At 45.2% G+C, this 20,567-nt stretch overlaps 1 protein-coding gene across 1 annotated transcript in view; it reads right to left on the bottom strand.

Annotated features, from left to right (window-relative positions):
* The window catches only part of LOC120045929 (dystonin-like), a 195,751-nt gene that overhangs the window by 45,554 nt on the left and 129,630 nt on the right, over positions 1-20,567 (bottom strand). The window contains exons 52-66 of the mRNA XM_038990855.1: positions 20,217-20,373; positions 18,311-18,437; positions 17,309-17,544; positions 16,920-17,049; positions 16,474-16,673; positions 15,711-16,212; positions 14,028-15,496; positions 4,897-5,058; positions 4,494-4,664; positions 3,985-4,154; positions 2,014-2,173; positions 1,459-1,785; positions 1,161-1,245; positions 825-1,066; positions 312-518 (exon numbers count right to left, since the gene is read on the bottom strand). Coding sequence (XP_038846783.1) covers positions 312-518; positions 825-1,066; positions 1,161-1,245; positions 1,459-1,785; positions 2,014-2,173; positions 3,985-4,154; positions 4,494-4,664; positions 4,897-5,058; positions 14,028-15,496; positions 15,711-16,212; positions 16,474-16,673; positions 16,920-17,049; positions 17,309-17,544; positions 18,311-18,437; positions 20,217-20,373 — 4,345 coding nt within the window. The remainder of the gene's footprint in view (positions 1-311; positions 519-824; positions 1,067-1,160; positions 1,246-1,458; positions 1,786-2,013; positions 2,174-3,984; positions 4,155-4,493; positions 4,665-4,896; positions 5,059-14,027; positions 15,497-15,710; positions 16,213-16,473; positions 16,674-16,919; positions 17,050-17,308; positions 17,545-18,310; positions 18,438-20,216; positions 20,374-20,567) is intronic.

The following is a 20,567-nucleotide window of genomic DNA, read 5'->3' as shown; positions in this document are numbered from 1 at the left end:
TTTAATGAGCAAATAATAAGATGCAAATGTAATCATCCTCTATAACAGTTCCCAGTGTTTAATGAACAATAATGACAGAAAACAAAGCTCCCTAGAGGCCAAAAAGAGGCTAAACAAGGGAGGATTTAGTGCTGAAAGCAGATGGGATTAAGACTATAATAGCCCCAATCACCCAGAACAGAAATTAGCATTCTGGTCAGCGGTTCCTTTTGTTGTTAAACTCTTTTGAATGGCTGTGTTCCCATTTAGTATGTTATGTCTGTTCCTCTGTTTACAGTGGCCTACTGTAATGAGTGGTTGTTTTACTATACCTGCTGTGATTTCAGTATGGCGGCGTTGATCTGCTCCACATGCTGTGTGATGATGTCACTGGCGGCCTTGTATCGGTCGTTGTCCTCTGTCACCAGCTTGTCCAGGCCCTCCCGGGCCCTCCATGGGACCAGCTCCAGCAGAGAGCTGCTCACCTCATTCAGTTTGTCCACCTGGGGCTTGTGATCCATGGCTTCTTTCAGCAATGCCTGGGTAACACAAAGGGCCATACAGTGAGCAACAATCTATCTCTCCATGCACTGTGTTTAAAAGTGATGTAATATGGCTGTCGTAATTCTATCCTGATGTTACAGAATATTCCAAGTAATACCATTTTGCTTGGAATACCGTAATACCAAATGACAGATTAAAACTAACAGAGGTCACATGGCAAGTCCACATATCTGTCATCCCCACCAAAAAAACTAACCCAAGCAATACATATACAGAAACGTAATAACTAGTGTTAACTGCTTCCCCCAACAAAGTGTCAAACAAAACAGCCCTATCATTACCTTCTGCCTGTCTTGTGCCTGGATGAGCTGCTCTCCTACAGGCTCCTGAGCAGCAAAGGCGGTGAGCTCAGCTTCGACATTCTTCAGCCAGGAGCTGAGGTCTTCATGGGTGTGCTGAAGCTTGGAGGCCAGGGTCAGGGCCTCGTCCAGGGTCTTAGACACGTTACCACTCATGGAGTTGATCTCAGCGTATCTCGTCTTTATCCCGTCCAACTTGCCTTGGATGACAACCACCTCATCACCTACAAAAGGTAAAAGAAGATACATTAATTCAGATGAATCATTCTGAAGTGTTTCATTCAAATTATAGGTGTAGTATTCAACATATCGTCTCACCTGTTGTTTGTTTCAGCAGCTCCAATCCATTGGAAATGGCTTGATCGACATTCTGCTTCCTCAACTCAATGTCTTCATGTAGGGCCTGGACAAGACACAAAACATTAGCAACAACTCATCTGACTTAAACAGCATTGGGAACCAAGAAAGAATTTGATTTTTTTCACACAAACTAAACTTACACGAAACTGAAAGTAACAAAGTAGTTAGATGTAACTTAAAATTACTTAAAAACAATGTAAAGAGATAAAGGATGAATTAATGTTAGGCCTGAAGAGGAGTGTGATGGTAGTAGTACCAGTTGTTCTGTACACTGCTTTTCAAGAACGTCCATCTTGTAGTCTTTGACGGACACTTCGCTCAGCCTAGTGTGCACTTCGTTGAGCCAGTTCATGAGGGCCACCTCATCCTCTCCAAAGAGCTGGGCATTGGCCAGAGCCTGCTGCAGCATCTCAGCCTTCCTCCTACAGCGCTCCTGCAGCTCTATGTAACTGGCTTGGGTGGAGTCCAGCTTAGACTGCACCAGCTCCTTATCTTCCACTGAGCTAACCGGCTTGAGCATCTGACCCAGGCTGATGGCCTGAACCAGGTCTTTACTGTGACCCATTATCTCCTCCTCTAAGGCCTGACCACATCACCACCACACATGGAACACACACCAGGGGGATAAACAAAAAACACACACACAAACACAGTTGGGGGGGAAATGAATACTGAACAAATAAGAAACTTAAAATTACAAACATCAACTGAATGCAAATGATGATAAAACAGACAACAAATCATGAGAAACTGAAAACAAAGGATTGGGCGACTGAAGTAACATCAATGACTGAAACATGAAGTATCTTACCTTGTGCTGGGAGATCTGCACTTCCAGCTTGGTAGTCTGTGTGCCGATGGGTTCAGATTTGGCCAGGTGTTTCTCTGTGGCAGAGAGCCACTCAGACAGAGGCTCCAGTGTCTCATGGAACTGCTGAGCCACAACTAGAATGCTCTTCAGCTGTTTGTGCCTACATTACCCAGCATGCCAAGAGAGAACAGAAGAGGGACAGATGAATAATGAGACAGGTTTACTCCCTCAACTAAAGTCTGGCCTGGATACCAAGATACTGGGTGCCAAGATAATTGTCTCCTCAAAGACCTCTGGCGCCCAGTCTCAAGATAACACAATTGAATAATTATACCTAACAACTGTCACTTACGGATGGCGGGGGAGGGTCAATTAATTCTGTCTTTAGGGAACTTATCCAGAACGCAACACCTCATTTGGTTGTATCGTCCAACCCTTTACATGAACCCTTTACACGTGGTGGAATTGGACTATATTGATAGGGTTAAATTAAAATGTTTCTTCCAGAAGAAATATGAACGGCATATGCATAAGCATGGTAGCGATTGAAAGGGAACAGTTTGGAGATGATGGGGGAATGATTAGACTAAAGGTGAGGACACAACAGTTCATCTGACACAATACTGAATCCAAACATTACACTGTTGATTTTATGTGCATTTTACATTTACTGTACCTTTCGCAGCATTTGTTGATAACGAAATCAGAAAATACCCTGGATACATTTAGTAACATGATAGGAATATTCCCGAAAAATGTGGGGTAGGTGGAACATAAGACAAAATATTACTTGGGTTTGAGTGAGAGGACTAACTGGTGTCTCCAAGTGGACATGCACCTCTCCAACTTTTATGACTCAAAGAAGAGTCTTCACCTATAAGGCCTGCTTCCCCCCATCACACAATTACTGTTGTTGTTTACGCAATCCAAAAAACGCAATCCATTATAAATCGCAATCGGGGTCAGGTGGGCATAATTTGAAAGCTTGTTCTATTGACAACATGACTAGCTAAGCTATAAAATATGATCTTACAGCGTTCGGCTTTCACGGGGCAATTCAGAGAAACAAATTGTAATTTTGGTGCGCAGAGAAAGGACTCATGCGTGCATTCAGGTTTGTGATTCTACTGCAAACTTTCTTCAGAATAGGCAAACATAGGCAAAAAAATTCTGAACTACCCAGGGTATGACGTCATGTCCTGCAACTGTACATCAAACATAGTACTCATAAACAGTGACACTGTAATGTATATGACATGAGTTTTATGATATGGAAATGTGAAGTGCACATTTGGACTCACAGGTGTTTGGCTTGCTTGTATGACATCAAAGCTGTATTTATTCTAATCGTCAACGTCTCATCTTTCGAAACACATCGAGTCCTCTTAATTTACATTTCCCTCACTCAGAAAACAAAAAATGTGCAGAAGTTGCCCAATTAGCGGGAGGGATGGGAGCAACTTCTTGTCGCGTGCTGTGCTTAAGTTCAAAACATCTGTCAGTCAAAACCCATACAGCGCTGTGAAGCGCAGAGCCTGAGCTCTGACATCATTAATAGCAAGGTTTCCCAAACTTGGTCCTGGGGCTCCTCCCTGGGTACACATTTTGATTTTTGCCCGAGCACTACACAGCTGCTTCAAATAATGAAAGCTTGATGACGAGTTGGTTAGTTGAATCAGCTGTGTCGTGCTAGGAGGGCCAGGACCATGTTTGGGAAACCCTGATTATAGCATGTTACTGTAGAGCCACTGCGTTCCAATTTAGGTGCTTATCAGTGCCCAAATCTGCCATTTTTAACCTGTATACAGGTACGAGTGTAAAGGGCTATGACTGAGGAAAGGGATGGCATTTCCGTAGCAAAAATCCAATCAGCAGATTTTCCACAATGAATCAGAACTATAATATTCATTTCATTTTCAAACACTTTGCTTAAATACATCTTTCAGGGAAGTGTTGGTTGTGCAGACAGACCTGTTCTCAGCCTTCTTCAGCAAAGCGTCCCACCTCTGCCCCAGGCACTCAATCTCCTTCCCCACCTTCTCCTTTTCCACAAACTCTGCTCCCAGGTCCACAACTTTCCCTCCTTCCTTCTTAATCAGCTCCACCGTAGGCCTACGGTCATCGAGCAGCCTCTGGAGGAGCTGTCCAGGACAAATAAAGGTGAAGAAGTTACGAGGTTCAACATGCTCTGATCCGAGCACAATTATTGCTTACAGTGCATTATAGGGAAATGATCCACGCTCTAGAATGACCTTCAAGCCAATCAGAAAGGAGTATTCAACAATGCCATGGTATTATAAAGGTCAATTCAACAGAAGCTTTAGGATAGCCCTAAATAATGCTCCACAATGGACGCCAATAAAAATGATAAATGGCTGAATCAGTAAAGCCTACATGGACTCTCTGAATAGGTTTTAATGTATGTGTAAATTGGCAGCTACTGATGTTGTAAGTGTGTAATCAGTTCTCTTTTGGCTTACTATCTGCTCCTGGATCTGTGCCTTGACAACTTTGAACTCAGCAGAGGGAGGTTTCTGATTGGACACCAGCTCCTCCGTGTCCGTCAGCCAGCTGAGCAGGGACTCCAGAGCATCCTGGAACCTCCCACAATGCAATAGGGCCTCGTGCAGCTGCGCTGACCGCTCAGCAATCTATAGAAGACCATTTAAATATAGGCATCACATGTATTACGATATAGGCGGTAGGTATTATGGCCAAATAAAACTCAGTCTCAGAAAACTAATTATAGCTATAAAAACATTAAGCAAGAACCACATGGGAGTATTATTCATCAAACGTGTCTAAAGTTTGACCTCTTTCACCTATGTAAAAAGCAATAAGGCTTGAGTGTGAAGTAGATTAATAACCCAGAGACAGGCTAACCTTTTTGTTGAGTGTGTTCCATCGAGTGTTGCCATCCTCCAGGTCATGTTCAAGGCCCTTGGTGCTGGTACCTTTGGCGGCGTTCTGGATCAGGCCCTGGCCCAGCCAGTTGATGTCTTGCAACTGGGTCTGTAGTGGATCAACCTCCTCTTTCTGGAATACCTGTGGCCAGAGATAATAAAATACATTGTGTATTATCAGACGCAGAACAACTTAGATGAGAGACCGGATGAGAGATAATTATTTCTCTCAATAAGACGGATGATGTCAGAGGTTCGTAAGGGCAAGACTTCAATAAAGACAAAACAAGAGATGTTTGATGTTGCTTTTAAAGAAATATGCCTACCCTACGTTTTAAGAGAGCTCTCGGGAATGAGACATTGCTTTCAGTGTGTTATCCAAGGGTGTTATCCAAATTGGACTGAATAAAGTCCTTGATTCATGCTATACTTTTACATTTTCAAATGTGTATTAAGAAAGATAAGACATTCCGATTGTTTACACAAATCCAGCCATTGGCAAGATATTAAAAAAATGTAAAATATCTCTGTTTGCCCTCCTGATAAACATGAGTCAGTTCATTGACATGTTGTGGTTATTTGTGAGCCATGCATTACCCATAAAACAAAACAAAGAGAGTCAAAATGGATTATCAGCTATGCACTTTGACTGTCTACAATTAACAATAATGTTTCAAAAATGCAGCTGAGCATTACAACATGTTTCGCCAGTCCCTGAAGAGTGATTGTATAGACAGGCTGCTGGCCTAGGCCACAGAGCTGGCATAACAACAACCTCTTTCTGACAGGTCAGCACTGCAGCTTCTAGAAAGGAAGGCACGGCAATTAGTTGGAGCACAGCTGTGCAGCATCACACCAGACAGACTCACAGGCCAGGCTGGCGTACTAAACCCAATTCAGACCTAATGTAATCTGATAAACAAGACTAGCATCCCAGGAAACACTAATCAAAAGTGCCGTATTTATTTGGCCCAGTTGAAGGTAAAAACACGCTGCAATGCTGGAGTTGGAGGAGACTATTTTGGGGTACCTGGGGGGAGGAGAAGCCCATGAGGTCAATTTCGGCGCATGCGGCTATAGCAGTTAACAGGCTCTCGATCTCGTCGTCCCCTATTTCTTGGTACGACCGTGGCTCACTGCCATTGGCCAAGCAGGCCTCCCTTTCCACTGACAGCAGGAAGTCCTCCAGGTCCTCCATGCTGTATTTCCGTGGTTCTATAGCTCCGTGGTGTTGCAAGTCAAACGGTTTAACACCCATATTTTGTCTACACTCTGACCGCGGCCCAGAATTCACATAGGGCTCCGGCTGTGTGACAACCACGCTGACCAACTCACAGTCTGACTGGGAGGACATGTCCTCTAGCAGCTCGGCGGTGGGGAGCTCATCGTAGCTCGCTAGCGTCCTAGAGACACCATTTTGGACCCTACTGGCTGATCTCGAGGACCTCCTGCCAGTCGAATCCCTACTGTTTGATCTTGAGGAGCGCCTGCCTGTGGAGTCCCTGTATTCCCCATTTGTGATGGTCAACTCTGTTTCACTCAAGTCTGTCACACAGGTGTCATTCCCCTCCTGGGACTCCTGTACAGGGTTGTTGCTCTGTCCTGGGTTGTACAGTTCCCTGGGTATGTTGTCCCTGACCGGGGAGAAGGGGAACTCCTCCTGCCCTGAGCTGTGGGAGCAGCTTGGTTTTATCTCCCCAGACACATGCATGGCCTCGGAGGAGGAGAGGCTCCTTGTGCCTGGGCGTGGTTTCCTGGAGGCCCGGCGCTCCCTCTCTGCGGTGGGGCTGCACAGGCCTGAGTCCTCCTCTGATGTCAGGGAGTTGGTGACACTCCGTCCCCTCCTGCCACGGGCCAAACCATGGCTCAACCTATCCACTCCGTCTGAACAGAGGGTGCCACTGCGACTGGCGTACTCCCCTATGTTAGTGGGAGCGAATGTCCTCCAGGATCGCCGGTGGTGCGGGCGCTCCTTCTTCTCCCCTCCCTGCCCCAGACGAGTCTTAGGGAGTACCGTTCCCGCTCCCCTGATGATGTCACCGTTCAGTTTCAGGCCATCAAAGACAGCACACTCCAGTCTAGCTGCCTCGCGGGTGTGGAGCTCAAAGGCGCTGGAGGAGGTGAGGACTCCGTTGCCACACAGGCTGCTCATGTCCAGGGTGCGGTGTGTGTAGGGTAGGGTGCCAGTGAAGTGCCTGGAAGCCAGGCTGCCCTTTGAGCCACAATCAATCTGCTCATTGAGACGGACAGTGTCATAGATGGATCTCTGGGGAACGTAGCAGTCATCAATGTTTAGGTCCTCCTCCTCCCCTTTTCCCACACAGGAGGGGTTCTGGCGGAGGCAGTCTGGTCTGCTAAGAGGTTTCCCCATCTTAAATCCAACTGCACTGACTCAGAGATAATAAAATAATACTAATGTGGTCTGAGGTACAGTATATGTTGTTTCAGTGCAAATATTTGCTGCTAAAGCAACAAGCCAAAAAATACTACTAAAAGTGCATGTTCAATATTCACTTTTTTAATTTACTTAATTTGCTATATCAAAACCAATTTCTTATAAAAAAAATAAAATTAACAATTCACAATAATGGGTGCAATTACTTAGACAAATTCAGAATATATAAAACAGACCTAATAATCGTAATAATCCAAACAGTAAAAATAATGGAACTCAATAACACTAAAGCAACATATCACCCTCACTCAGAAAGTGCACCGGCTGTGCAATCAGTATCTGGAACCGTCCAATCCGTTCATTGAGTCACCTATCCTCAAAGAATTCCCTACTTGGTGCTGTCCTCCCCATTGTCAAAACGTCATTATAATTGTTCTCCCTTAAAAGTGCTTATTTTATCCCTTAAATCCCGCTGGTATCCATGTAGGCTGTGGAAGGGCTTCAGTGCAAAGTGGCATATCCTGATACAAATCCACAGGGCTCTATGAAAACAAAGGGCGAGAAGAGCCGGTGCTCCTGGATAAACAAAAATGCCTGCCCTGCCTCTCTGGTGGTTCGCCCTGCAATGACAGACAGACACCCTCCTGGCAGAGAGGCTGCAGGCCCCGCCCCCGCTAGCTCATTATTCAGGCAACATCTGCCACAGAGGGCTGCTCCGGCACATGTTGATTGGTCGGACGCTTGACCCTTTTTTTTCTCAAATTCTCCCCTTCTATCTCCAGTCCATATGACTTAACTTCTTGGTCATCTTCTGCGTCCTGGCACCATCACTCTCTCTCACTCTCTCTCTCTCTCTGACTGAGGGGATGGGAGAGGACGGGGGGAACACACAACACGCACTAGCTTTCCTCCTCTGAAGGAAGAAAACATTTAATCACACCAGACCAGCAGGCAGCGGCAGCTCCCACTTTGGTGACATCACGCTGGGCTGAAATAGATCTCTATGTTTTCCCTTTTTTCCTGTTCCTTCTCTGTTGTTTTCCTGTGGATGGTTGCTGTGGACCCTGCAGATATTCTTAATTACTCTGGAATGCTGAGGGAGGCACAGGTCCCAGGTAATTTAACACCCACAGCTCTGCCAAATCCATGGCATGGTGTGTCTTTTTTATGGCGAGTGACCCGGGTCGTGTGAGAGAAGAAAGGAGGAATGAGAGAGAGGGATAATGAGAGGAATTCATTTTGTGTGCAGCACAGAAGGCTGATAACAGAAAGGAGTTGAACCATCCCAACTCCTTCCACCACCACGACCCCTTTCCACAGTGAGAGGAGAAAAAAGGAGGAAGTCTGGCAGAGATAAATAAGCGGTTAAATAGATCTGTTGGGTTTAGAGAAAGGATATTCAGCAGCTGAATCCCACATCATTTTGACAAAATCCAGGCGTTGAATTAAGGGAGGGCAAAGTGTTCCTCTTTTCGTCCTCCTTTTCCTGCACCAAGGCTGTTTCCGTTATCCTGGCCCACACTAACTGGTTTGGCATTAGGAATGTGATTTTAGTAAACTGGGGGTTTGATCTCCGAATTAGAAAAATGTGTCATAATGAGATGTTTTTTTAAAGAGAGCGACTTCACTAATGCCCATTCCAACCAACATAGGATACACCTTAACCAATCAAAATGACTCAAATATCTCCCTCAAAACCTATAGAGCACTTACACATAACTCTTATTACATTGCATGTGAGTAAAGTTATTCACAAGGACAGGCTATTCAAACCAAAGGTTGCAGAAGGGCCACATTTCTTTGTGACATCATCTGCAGAAAAATCCCTTTCAACAGAACTACTCATCAGTCACTCCCAACAACGAAAACCATTATAAAGGACTAGACAAAGAATTCAATGAGACAAATTCAAAAGCTTCTCTTGATTGTGTATAAGTCCACTCCTAGTGCATACAGGAACAAATTCATCTCTTAGGTGTCTTAGGTGAATCACAATCCCAAAACACAAAGGAAAAATGCAATGTGTCACCATGAAAAGTGATCTGCCAATCCTAGCAAAAACAATGTGTTACCAACTCAGATCCTTCTGGTACATTTCTGGTGTCATGTTCCACCTTGGGGAGAGTGATTTGATTTGTGTGTATCATCATTGGGGTAAGTGAGCAAGCTGGGCTACACGATGGGGTCTCCCCAACGGCCCTTTTCCCCTCATCAACTTCAGTGAGAGGAATAGCTATGATTCAGGAGAGAGAAATTCCTTTTAGGTTCATAGGAGACACTGATGTAACGTCTGAGTAGAAACTTTAAAAATACGCCCCGACACATCCCACCTCCCCAACCCCCAGCAGGTTTTGTCACTGAGCTGAGCTCACACTAACTATCAAGAAAGACTACATACACCACATCCTTCCCAGCAAACCTTCCAGATCCCCTAACTACAACAACAATAAGAGTGAAACACTGGCTTCGGGAGGGGAGGCTCTTACAAACCGTGACCTAAAATGGTAACGCAACAAAATGAGTTCACTTATTGCTGCCTTTTTATGTTTATATCTTTCACAACAGCTGCCAATGAAACCCCAAAATACACCAAGTACCAGAACTACGAATAAACCAAGCAGGATTATTACAGACCACATGAAACCCCTATTCACACTGCAGACATCCCATTACGTTTGGTCTCGGTCTGTGTCCACAGGTTTCCGAGCATCAAAACAGGTTTTTAGACACCAATTAGGAAATACTTTGTGCTGTAATGGAATTAAGTAGGGTTCTTTTTGTGATTCCTTATTTTCAGGGAACTTTTATCAGAGAGAGTAGCTAGCGGCCTGAATGAGTACAATGGTGATTTTCCGCTAGCAGCTGACGTGTCTGTGTGCAGGCCTACCCAACGAGACTTAGAGATGGGACAATGAGAGGGTGATAGGGTGAGCACAACCAGCAGGGAACACGTTGCTCAGCAACAGCTGGTAGTAGTCAATATTATGGGATGGTTCATGGTTACCAATCAAACCCTCTTAAAAAACCCTATCAGTCCTGAGACCCCAGCTAAAATTGGCTTTTCATTTATCTGCATGTCCAGCCCTTATATTTAGCCTCACAATGAAGGGTTTTACCATGTTCTTTTCAGGAATACCAAGGCTACAAGTAGAACACAAGTAATTTGACATTAACAGTTGCATTAATGAGTTTTATTGATAAATGTCAACAACAAAAAATATGGTTTGCCAAGGCAAAAACCTGATAAAAATGTATTTATATGGGGCCTCCCGAGTGGCACAGTGGTCTAAGGCACTGCATCGCAGTGCTTGAGGCATCACTACAGACCCGGGTTCGACAACAAAAAATGTAATGGCTGTGTCACAACCAGCTGTGACTGGGAGTCCCATAGGTTGGAGCAAAATTGGCCCAGTGTTGTCAGGGTTAGGGGAGGGTTTGGCCAGAGGGGATTTACTTGGCCTGCAAGCTGACTTAGGTCATCAGTTGAACAGTGTTTCCTCTGGTGCAGCTGGCTTCTGGGTTAAGAAGCACGGTTTGGCAGGTCATGTTTCGGAGGATGCGTGACTTGACCTTCACCTCTCCCGAGCGCGTTGGGGAGTTGTAGCGATGAGACAAGATCGTAATTGGATCACAATTTGATATCACAAAATTATTTTGTTTTATTTATATGAATGCTGTGAGTACAGAAATTGTTTGCTCACCAGGAAATGAATATCCAACTTTGTGACAAAAACTATGTGAATGTATTATAGTATTATAGACACTATGTCCTGGGATTTCCTATGATTTTCTATGTAGAAGAACGACATTTGTGTAGCTTGTGAGCGTCATAGAGCAGAACATGTTACACGTGTGTTTTCGTGAGAGTCTCAACTTCTCATAGATAGATTTTAATAGCATGTCGCTCAAACCATTCAGATTCTACAGACCTGGCCCGGGCACCTTGGGGATCCACCCTTGTCTCTCAAACCCTTCACTAGCTCAGTCCCCGTTAACCACACAGACTCATGGTTGGTATCTACAGATGAAATAGATGAATCCAATGGAACAACCCAGAAGTCTGTAGCTCAAAAACACAATGTTTAAAATGGGTTAACTGGCACAAAATGACATTATATATTATTATAATTCCAGCTACCATTCAGAACATTGACTGGAGTTCTACTAGACCTATATTTTGATATAACATTTGAAGGTATTTATCTAAAGGCTGATGTTTGTGAATGTACTTGTGATTTAAAAAACAACATCAAAACAAAATGAAACAAATTCCTTTGGCCTATATTTTCAAACAGATGTGTAATGCTGTAGTATGAAACATTTCATTAAAAGTAATACAATGTTTTGATATGATGCTTTCAGCCAATAAATAACTATTTTCTTTTTCCCAAATCTGAATAGTTAATCCCCTTCCATCAAAATCTAACAGCATTTACAGGGTTTTAGAATGCTTTTGATCCCGCTTTAAGTCATGTAATGGGTATCCCTGTTTCATCCACCACTGATATACCAACAAAAGCCTTGATAATATTATGGCACAATTATGCTGTTGTTAGTGTTTTATTTATATTCTCTCATATCTTTCGTATTAAGAAAGTGTTTTATAAAATAATTGTTGTTTTATTTCATAGAGAGCATAAAGACTTTTTACACATTCAAGCTAACATCAAAGGAAACTTGACTGATGAGAGAAAAACTATGTAAATACAAAAACAATAATGTTGAATGATTAAAAACTCCCTAGTAGTGGTAAATGTGTTGGTTGGAGAAGGAGTCTGTAGAGTTCAGTATAATGTAGGGGAGTGAATATTGCACTGCAGGAATATGGTTTCTGGCTAGTGGTTACTATTCCGGCTCCTTTTCCATTTCTGTAGAATCCAGATATTGCTAATACAGCGTAAGCATGCACTACTAGATGCCTTTATTGTTAACAGCAACGGTATGACATATAGTAACCACCACCTCAACATGTTCCACAGCTAGAAAAGCAATGCCCTGTATACTCTTAAATTCTACAGGGGAAAGTTCAAGTTCAGCTAGGCAGATACAGCAAAGTCATGCACACCAATGATGAGCATCAAAAACCATCCACAGACAGGCTAACACAAACTTTAAGACTTTTAGTTAGCTCTTTTTAAAGAGGAAGAGATGCTCAAACACCAGTGAATTAGCTGGTAGGGCTGAATAATGAAACAAAGCACTTGTTCACTCTTTCATGCCAACGAGTGAGTCACCACTGACCAGGTAAGGCCACGCTCATTTTTGTAATATATATTTTTTGTACTTTTTACCCCTTTTTCTCCCCAACTTCATGATATCCAATTGGTAGTTACAGTCTTGTCCCATCGCTGAAACTCCCGTACGGACTCGGGAGAGGCGAAACACGACCCCGCCAAGCCGCACTGCTTCTTGACACACTGCCCGCTTAACCCGGAAGCCAGCCACACCAATGTGTCGGAGGACACACCGTACAGCTGGCGACCGAAGGCAGCGTGCATGCGCCCGGCTGCCACAAGGAGTCGCTAGAGCGCGAGCGCGATGGGACAAGGACATCCCAGCCGGCCAAACCCTCCCCTAACACAGACAACACTGGGCCAATTGTGCATCGGCTCATGGATCTCCTGGTCGCGGCTGGCTACTACACATTGAACTTGGATCTGTAGTGATGCCTCTAGCACTGTGATGCAGTGCCTTAGACCGCTGCACCACTCGGGAGGCCCCACACTCATTCTTAAAGTGGAGGAGAGGGAGAGGGGAGCAGGAGTCAGGCTGGGTAATGCTCATTACCCCGGCCAGTGCAACATAGGACACCCTACTGGTTCTTAGCTGGTTCCTGGGTCGCTCATCACCCACCCACCACAATGGCATCTGGGCCAGTCAGAGCTCTTTTGTCTGGACCAGATGATCAGCAACATACTGAAGCAGTATTCCCCAGAGGAGGGTCACGCATGTGGCCACCAGGCCCAAAAGACAATTACAGAGCCCTGTTGTTTAACTTACAATACCACTGGGGTTAATGCTGCAAATAGCATCACGCAAAATCCCCATTGGAACTTATTGAATTATCTTATTGAATTAAGATAGTGATGTGGATTTATTTCCAGAGATTTCCGTGGAAACTAGAACAGTAGATCAGATTGTGGGTGAAACTGAAATGGTCTAATGGTTTTCTACTGCACTTTGTTTATTGATGCTTTGTGTCTTTACTGTTCATCTGGTTTTAAAGTACTTTTATTTCATATTGTACTTGTACTTGTTGTATGTTTTTAAACTGTTGCAACCAAATTACCCAGTAATGGAATGTTTTGTTGTAGCGAGTTCAGTAAATGAAAATAATATTTTGGTGTAGGTGTAGCTCAAACAGACACTCAAGATCCTATGTTACTCCAGGTGTTATACGTCTTACAAATGGTTATTTTAGGGTAGTACTGTATGTAAGGATGATATCTTTCTGGCAGGGTTATGTCATCCAGTTGAGTGATGTGGCTGGTGAAAGTGAGAGCGCTAGAGTACAATAGTAAAGCATGAGCTGAAATAATATGATACCATAATGTAGCCAATGCGTAAGGCATGCCATGGAAAGTTCATGGGCATTTTTTCCATCATCAAAACCACAATTAATCACCATTAGTGGTGGCAACCAAGTTTGATAATACAGTATCAGCCTTTGCATTACATTTACTTTACTGTAAAATGTTAACAAAATGTAATCTTACCTTGAAAGCTTCCAACTGTTGGTTGATGACATCTGTCTCCATGCCAACTGACCCTTGACCCTCCTCCTTGACCTCGGCTCCGCCCAGTTTGTTAGTGAACTGCTGTAGCTTGGAGTAAAGCTCATTCAGACGGGTGAGTGTACTCCCCACCTCTTCCTCTCTCCCTTTGGCTCTGTCCATCAGCTTGCCACACTGCTTACTCAGAACATCCAGGTCTCTCTTCAGCCCCAGAAGGTCTGGGGAGGCCTCAGTTTTCAGCATCTTCTTACATCTGTCCTCTCCTTGAGCTGTGTCTGCCATCAGCTCCTGCAGTTTCTCCACAAAGCCCTTGATGCCGCCCTGCTGCTCATTCAGAGTGGCCAGTTCGCGGCCCACAGGAGCCATGCTGTCAAGCTCATCATCTAAGTCTGCGAAGCGGGTGAACATCTCGCGGATGTTGGTCTGGAACTGCCCGATGCCCTGCAGCTTGCCCTCCAAGGTGGAGCAAGTCTTCCCTACATCCTTGCTGAGGGAGCCGTACTCTTTCTCCAGGCTGTTGGCCTGAAGGAGGAGGTCTGTCACCCCGTCAGCTTCGGGGACGTCGGCCACTAGGCCCTGGGCAAGACTCTTCAGGTGCTCCAGTTGTGTGTTGACCCCATCCAGGCTCTTCTGCTGGGCCTTCATGCTGGTCAGGTTCTTGTCGCTGTAGGCCTGGACCCCCAGTGATGAGTAGGCGACAAGCTGCTTCTTAGCCCCTTCCAGCTGGCCCTTGGCTTCTTTGTGGGTGTCGTTGAACTCCTTCAGCCTCTGTGAGATCTTGTCCAGAGACTCCCTCTTGTTCTGGACCCTCTCTGTGACCCGGTCCACGCTCTGCCCAATGGCCGCCTTCTCCTCCCTGACGGCCTCTGTGTCTGCATTGGCCACCTCCAGGAGGCTTTCGGCTGCAGTGTTCAGCTGCGCCACCAGGCCTCTGTGTTTGTCCACGTCCTTCTGGATGGCCTTCAGCTGGGAGATTGAGCTCTCCACCTCCGCTGGGTCCACGCAGAGCCTGACGCTACCCTCCCTGACCTCACTCTCCTGGACCCAGGACTGGAGCTTCTCAGCATGCTCGTGGTACTTCTGGGCCCTCTGCAGCGCTCCCTGGAGCTTATCCTGGCGCTCGGATGAGCTCTTCTTCATGTCGTCCCAGTTGGAACGCAATGTGGCCAGCTGGCCCTGCAGCGACACCTTCTCTGCCCCATCTGTGTTCTGGAGGAGGGTCTCCCCCCCCCTGATGATGGTGCTGTATGGTTCCTCATGTTCACTGAGGGCCTTCTGCAGGGCACTGTGCTCTTTCAGGCTTTGCTGAAGGGTCTCCACCTGGGCTGAGACTGCCTGGGATTTAGACTGCTCCTGGAGCGTCTCATTCATCCACCCCTGGAAGTCTTTGGAGGTCTGGTGGAACTGCTGGGAGCTTGCGAAGGCCGAGTTCAGCTGCTGGATCCGCTTCACTAAAAAAGAGCATGTACATTAATGTAATTTAGATGCAGAGGAACAAAGCATACATTTATTATTCAGAATGACAATGTCTACCTCATCATGAAACTCCTTCAATGGTTGTCAAAGTTTCAGACATTAAACCACAGTACAGCCTGAAGCTTCTCATTAAAGAGAAAAAAACATATAATATAAAAAAAATGAAAGCAAATTAAATCAAAGCCAAACCTGCTTTATCCTCCAACTGTTTGAAGGGCTTGGTGACCACCTCCAGCTGCCTGGCTAGGTCTGTTTTCAGGTAGTCCTCTGTGACCAGGGCAGAGAGCTCCGAGCAGAGGGTCTCAGCCTCTTTCAGTCTCTTCCTCTCCTCCCTCAGCTGGCCAGAGATGGTGTTAGCCTCCTCCAGCTGCTTCTTCACCATGTCAGGCTGACTGCTAAGGGCCTGCTGGCTGTTGAGCCGGGTCTCCAGTGAGGCGGCGCTCTGGCTCAGGCTCCTCAGCAGATCCTGGAACTGGCCCGTCTTCCCCACGGCCTGGTCGATGAGGCCGGCTCGCTGTCTCAGCTGCCCAGTCAGGCCCTGCCATTTCTGGGTCACGGCGGCCAGTTGGTCCTTCACCACCTTCCCACCAGAGGAGGGGTCCTGCTTGCCTGATGTGCTCAGGATAGCAGCAGCAGCCTCATTAAGCTGGTCATACTGTGGCTTACGGCTGTCAAACTCGTTCAGGAGGATCTAGGAGGGACAAGTCAATATGACCTTAATAAATAGCAATGCTGGTGTTTAATAATGCACATAATGTGCAAAATGGTTCAACCTTTTCAATCTTAATCATCTCGATTTTGATTAATTCTGGCAAGCCTCAACATTTGGCCTGCAGACAAAACAATGACTGTCTTTAACATTAGATTATGTGTGAAGTAGGTGACATTGACATTGAACTGTACATGGTGGTAATAATTTCAACACTAACTAATATGTCCCATACTGAAGTACCTGGACTTGCTGCCTCTGTGTGTTGAGCATGTTGGGGTCCATGGAGAGGGGCCCCAGGACACTGAGCATCATTTCCTTCTCTGAGAGCCACTGGCGGAGCTGTGGCTCCGTGGTCTGGAACACGTCCAGGTTCCTGTTGGACTCCTCCAGGTGCTGCTTCCTGTCCTCCACCGACCCGCTTACATCCGCCCAGGCAGCATCTGAGGAACAAACATCGGTCAGCACAAAACACCCTGGCACCTTGAACTTTTCACAGCCCCTACTGATTAGGTCTTAGCTGTATGAGTCTGCCAAGTCTGTAGGTGTGGGGGAGGCCAGGTATTCTGTCATGGAAAAGGGGGAGCGGTTGACTGGACTGGACTGACCCTGGGTAAAGCTCTCTGCATTGATGCAGTAGATATTAAAACATTTGGAGACAGACAGATGGGATGCTGCATACTGCATACCTATCTGTGCCAGCATCTGCTTCCATTTGGCTGCTTCAGGAGAGTCTGGGTGTTTCTCAATCAAGTGGAGGAGCTTCTCTCTCAGCTTCTGGAGCTGCTCACGCTTTTGTTTCATGTCCTCCTCAAAGGCCTGAGAAAAATAGAGATATAGTGCTTGACTAAAACCATCATATATTTGATTCATTGGCTCTTCATGCACAGAGTAGAGACAAGAGGCACCTGGCCTAAAACATTGGCTTCCCACAGAGCATTTTGCATACCAATAATAATGTGAGATATTTCATATGATACCACTGGATGTACTAAACCACTACTATAATAAGCCATAGGGACAACAACTATTACAATGTAGAAACAGTCTATGCAGACCAGGCCTTGGCTGAATCTACCTTCTGTTGCTCCAGTTGTGTTTTCATGGCGTCTTTCTCTGTGGACGCAGAGTTCCAGGATGCTGTTGTCTTCTTCATGTCCTTCAGCCATGTTATCATGGCATCTGTCTCTTTCTGGGCCTCTGCCACCTGCTGCACCAGGCCAGAGAGCTCTGCAGCCCGCTCCTTCAGTAGTTCTCCCAGGCTCTCGTGGCCCTTGTTGATATATGACATGTTCTGCTGTACCACCATCACCTCTGTGGGTGGTTAGAGGTTAGAGGTTAGAGTGTTAGACACCAGCCAGTTTACCTTTTATAACAACAATGACTTGGACAAGGCACTGCTGTAAGCAGTTACAGCACTACTGGAAATGGTCACATCAAAATTGAGTTTGTGAATTTATTCTGTGATATTGTTTTGCAGTGTGGTCTAAACACAGCTGCTTTGAAATGGGTTTTCATGCTATTGAAGGTATATTGAAAATAGATTGAAATCATGTTCTTAATACATTGGAATGTAAAAAGAATGGGACATTTCCAGTAGAGAGAATCAAGGATAAGTACAAGATGAGGCCTAAAACAGACAATTTCTACCTAACAAGCCATTAAATGATAAGTTGTTATGATAATGTACAGGTCTGGAACACTGTGTAGATACATGACACATTGTAAAGAAAAAGTACCTTTATTGGTTAGGTAGGCATGGTTTCCGGGGCCACCACCGTTAGCAACAGCTGATCGCAAAACAAAAAAAATACATAAGATCATGCTTATTTGTTAAGTACAAATGTCAAAAGCAAACTAAACTCTATTGGGTTGTCATACATGAAAAAGATCATTGTATGATCACTGTGGTTACATTGAGATCAGGGTCATGTTCTGTACAGTACAGCGTAACGTGTTGCAACAGATAACGGGTATCTCCCGTTTCATTGTTTTCTCATTCCCGAACACAACCACTTGCTTAAAAATATCTCTAACAAACTGCTTTGAGATAATCAAACCTTCTGAAAGCATACAGTACCTGACGTGTGTGACATCTTGGTCTTGGCTGGAGATGTGAGAACACTTATGAAGCTACATAGCGCAGATCCTTTGCTATTTATATCTTGGACAGCAGAGCCTTTGGTTGTCCATTCCTCCATTAGAGCCTGAAAAGAGATCAATCAAACCAATAACATAGTTTACACAACACTGTCCCGAATAGGGCTGCAATTTGCATGGCTACATTGAGAGAACACTGAATGACTCTGTCTTGACTGTTAATTGTAAGAAGCAGGACCAAGCGAAATATATTTGGAGCAATGCAGCATCGAGACTAAAATCTCCTCAAAGGAAACCGTTTCCGATGTCAAGTCATGATTCATTTCATTTTAAACTGTGATTTTTCGCATGGTACAAACAAATTATTCAATATGCAAATGTTTTATTAAGTGTGGAGGGATTTGTGTTTTAATCTTTGATGTTTGACCTATTTACTTATGGTTCGTTACTCTCTTGTCTTTTATCTTTTTTCTGTGACACACTGTACCAGTTCATCTCTGATTGGAAGTTTTTTTCTGGCAGGGAGTCACGGTTATTTAGTGTTTGACTCCCTGACGAGTCCTATGTAAAACACTTCCCATCCTTTTATTACTTTGGCATGGAAACTACTGTGAAATCAGGGAGGACAAAATAGTGATATATCGCACCGCACTCCTCTTACTCTATTACAAAAACACATTTAGTGCCAAACCTGTGACGTGGGTAATATGACATGAAAACATGGGCGGCAGGTAGCCTAGATGTTCGGCGGTGGAGGAGATCTTCGTGGGCTATACTCAGCCTTGTCTCAGGGTAGTAAGTTGGTGGTCTGTTGATATCCCTCTTGTGGTGTGGGGGCTGTGCTTTGGCAAAGTTGGTGGGGTTATATCCTGCCTGGTTGGCCCTGTCCGGGGGTATCATCGGATGAGGCCACAGTGTCCCCCGACCCCCCCGTCTTATCTGGTGTCCTGTGTGAATTTAAGTATGCTCCCTCTAATTCCTCTCTCTCCCCTCCCGGAGGACCTGGACCATGCCTCTGGACTACCTGGCCTGATGACTCCTGGCTGTCCCCAGTACACCTGGTCGTGCTGCTGCTCCAGTTTCAACTGTTCTGCCTGCGGCTATGGAACCCTGACCTGTTCACCGGACGTGCTACCTTGTCCCGGACCTGCTGTTTTCGACTCTTCTCTCTCACTACCGCACCTGCTGTCTCGACCTCTGAATGCTCGGCTATGAAAAGCCAACTGACATTTACTCCTGAGGTACTGACCTGTTGCACCCTCTACAACCACTGTGATTATTATTTGACCCTGCTGGTCATCTATGAACGTTTGAACATCTTGAAGAACAATTTGGCCTTAATGGCCATATACTCTTCTAATCTCCACCCGGCACAGCCAGAAGATGACTGGCCACCCCTCAGAGCCTGGTTCCTCTCTAGTTTTTCCTAGCCACTGTGTTTCTACATCTGCATTGCTTGCTGTTTGGGGTTTTAGGCTGGGTTACTGTATAGCATTTTGTGATATCTGCTGATGTAAAAATGGCTTTATAAATAAATAAAATTGAAAAAAAAATGTGAGAGCATTGGGCCAGTAACCGAGAGATTGCTGGTTCAAATCCCCGAGCCAACTAGGTGAAAAATAAGCCAATGTACCCTTGAGCAAGGCACTTAATCATAATTACTCCTGTACGTTGCTCTGGATAAGAGCGTCTGCTAAATTACTCAAATTAAAAAATGTAACATAAGGCCATTTGAAGAACAAGCTCCACATTCACCTGCACCTTTGTAACATAGCTATGCAGTTGTCCTTCTTTGCACTAAGAACAGAGGTAGAACATTCCATTTCCATAATGCAAATAAGTCAGGGGGCCTATCTAGTACCAGACCAGTCTGTCTGCTCACTCACATTGACTCTCTGCAGGTCATTCAATAGACTCTGTTCACTGCTGGTTGGCTGAACCACAGGGACTTTCTCTGTTGTCTCCTCCAGCCACGTCCTGAGAGCTCCGGCTGCATCCCTGAAGTCTCCCAGCTGGTCCTGGCAGGAAGACACCTCCTCCTCTCTGTGTTGTAAAGGGGAGAAGACAACCACAGTCACATCACATCACAGAGACATATCAAATATGCCAAAACATGACTGTCAACTGGCAAAATAAAATAATTATGTTTCATCTGTGTCAAATGAGAACAAGTATCCCCACAAGTAGATTATACATGAGGATCAGCAGGTAGCTCTGCAACCGTCATCTTCACGTAC

Source organism: Salvelinus namaycush, chromosome 4 (genome assembly GCF_016432855.1).
Source record: "Salvelinus namaycush isolate Seneca chromosome 4, SaNama_1.0, whole genome shotgun sequence".
Classification (NCBI taxonomy): Eukaryota; Metazoa; Chordata; class Actinopteri; order Salmoniformes; family Salmonidae; genus Salvelinus; species Salvelinus namaycush.
This window is presented reverse-complemented; position numbering and strand designations above follow the sequence as displayed.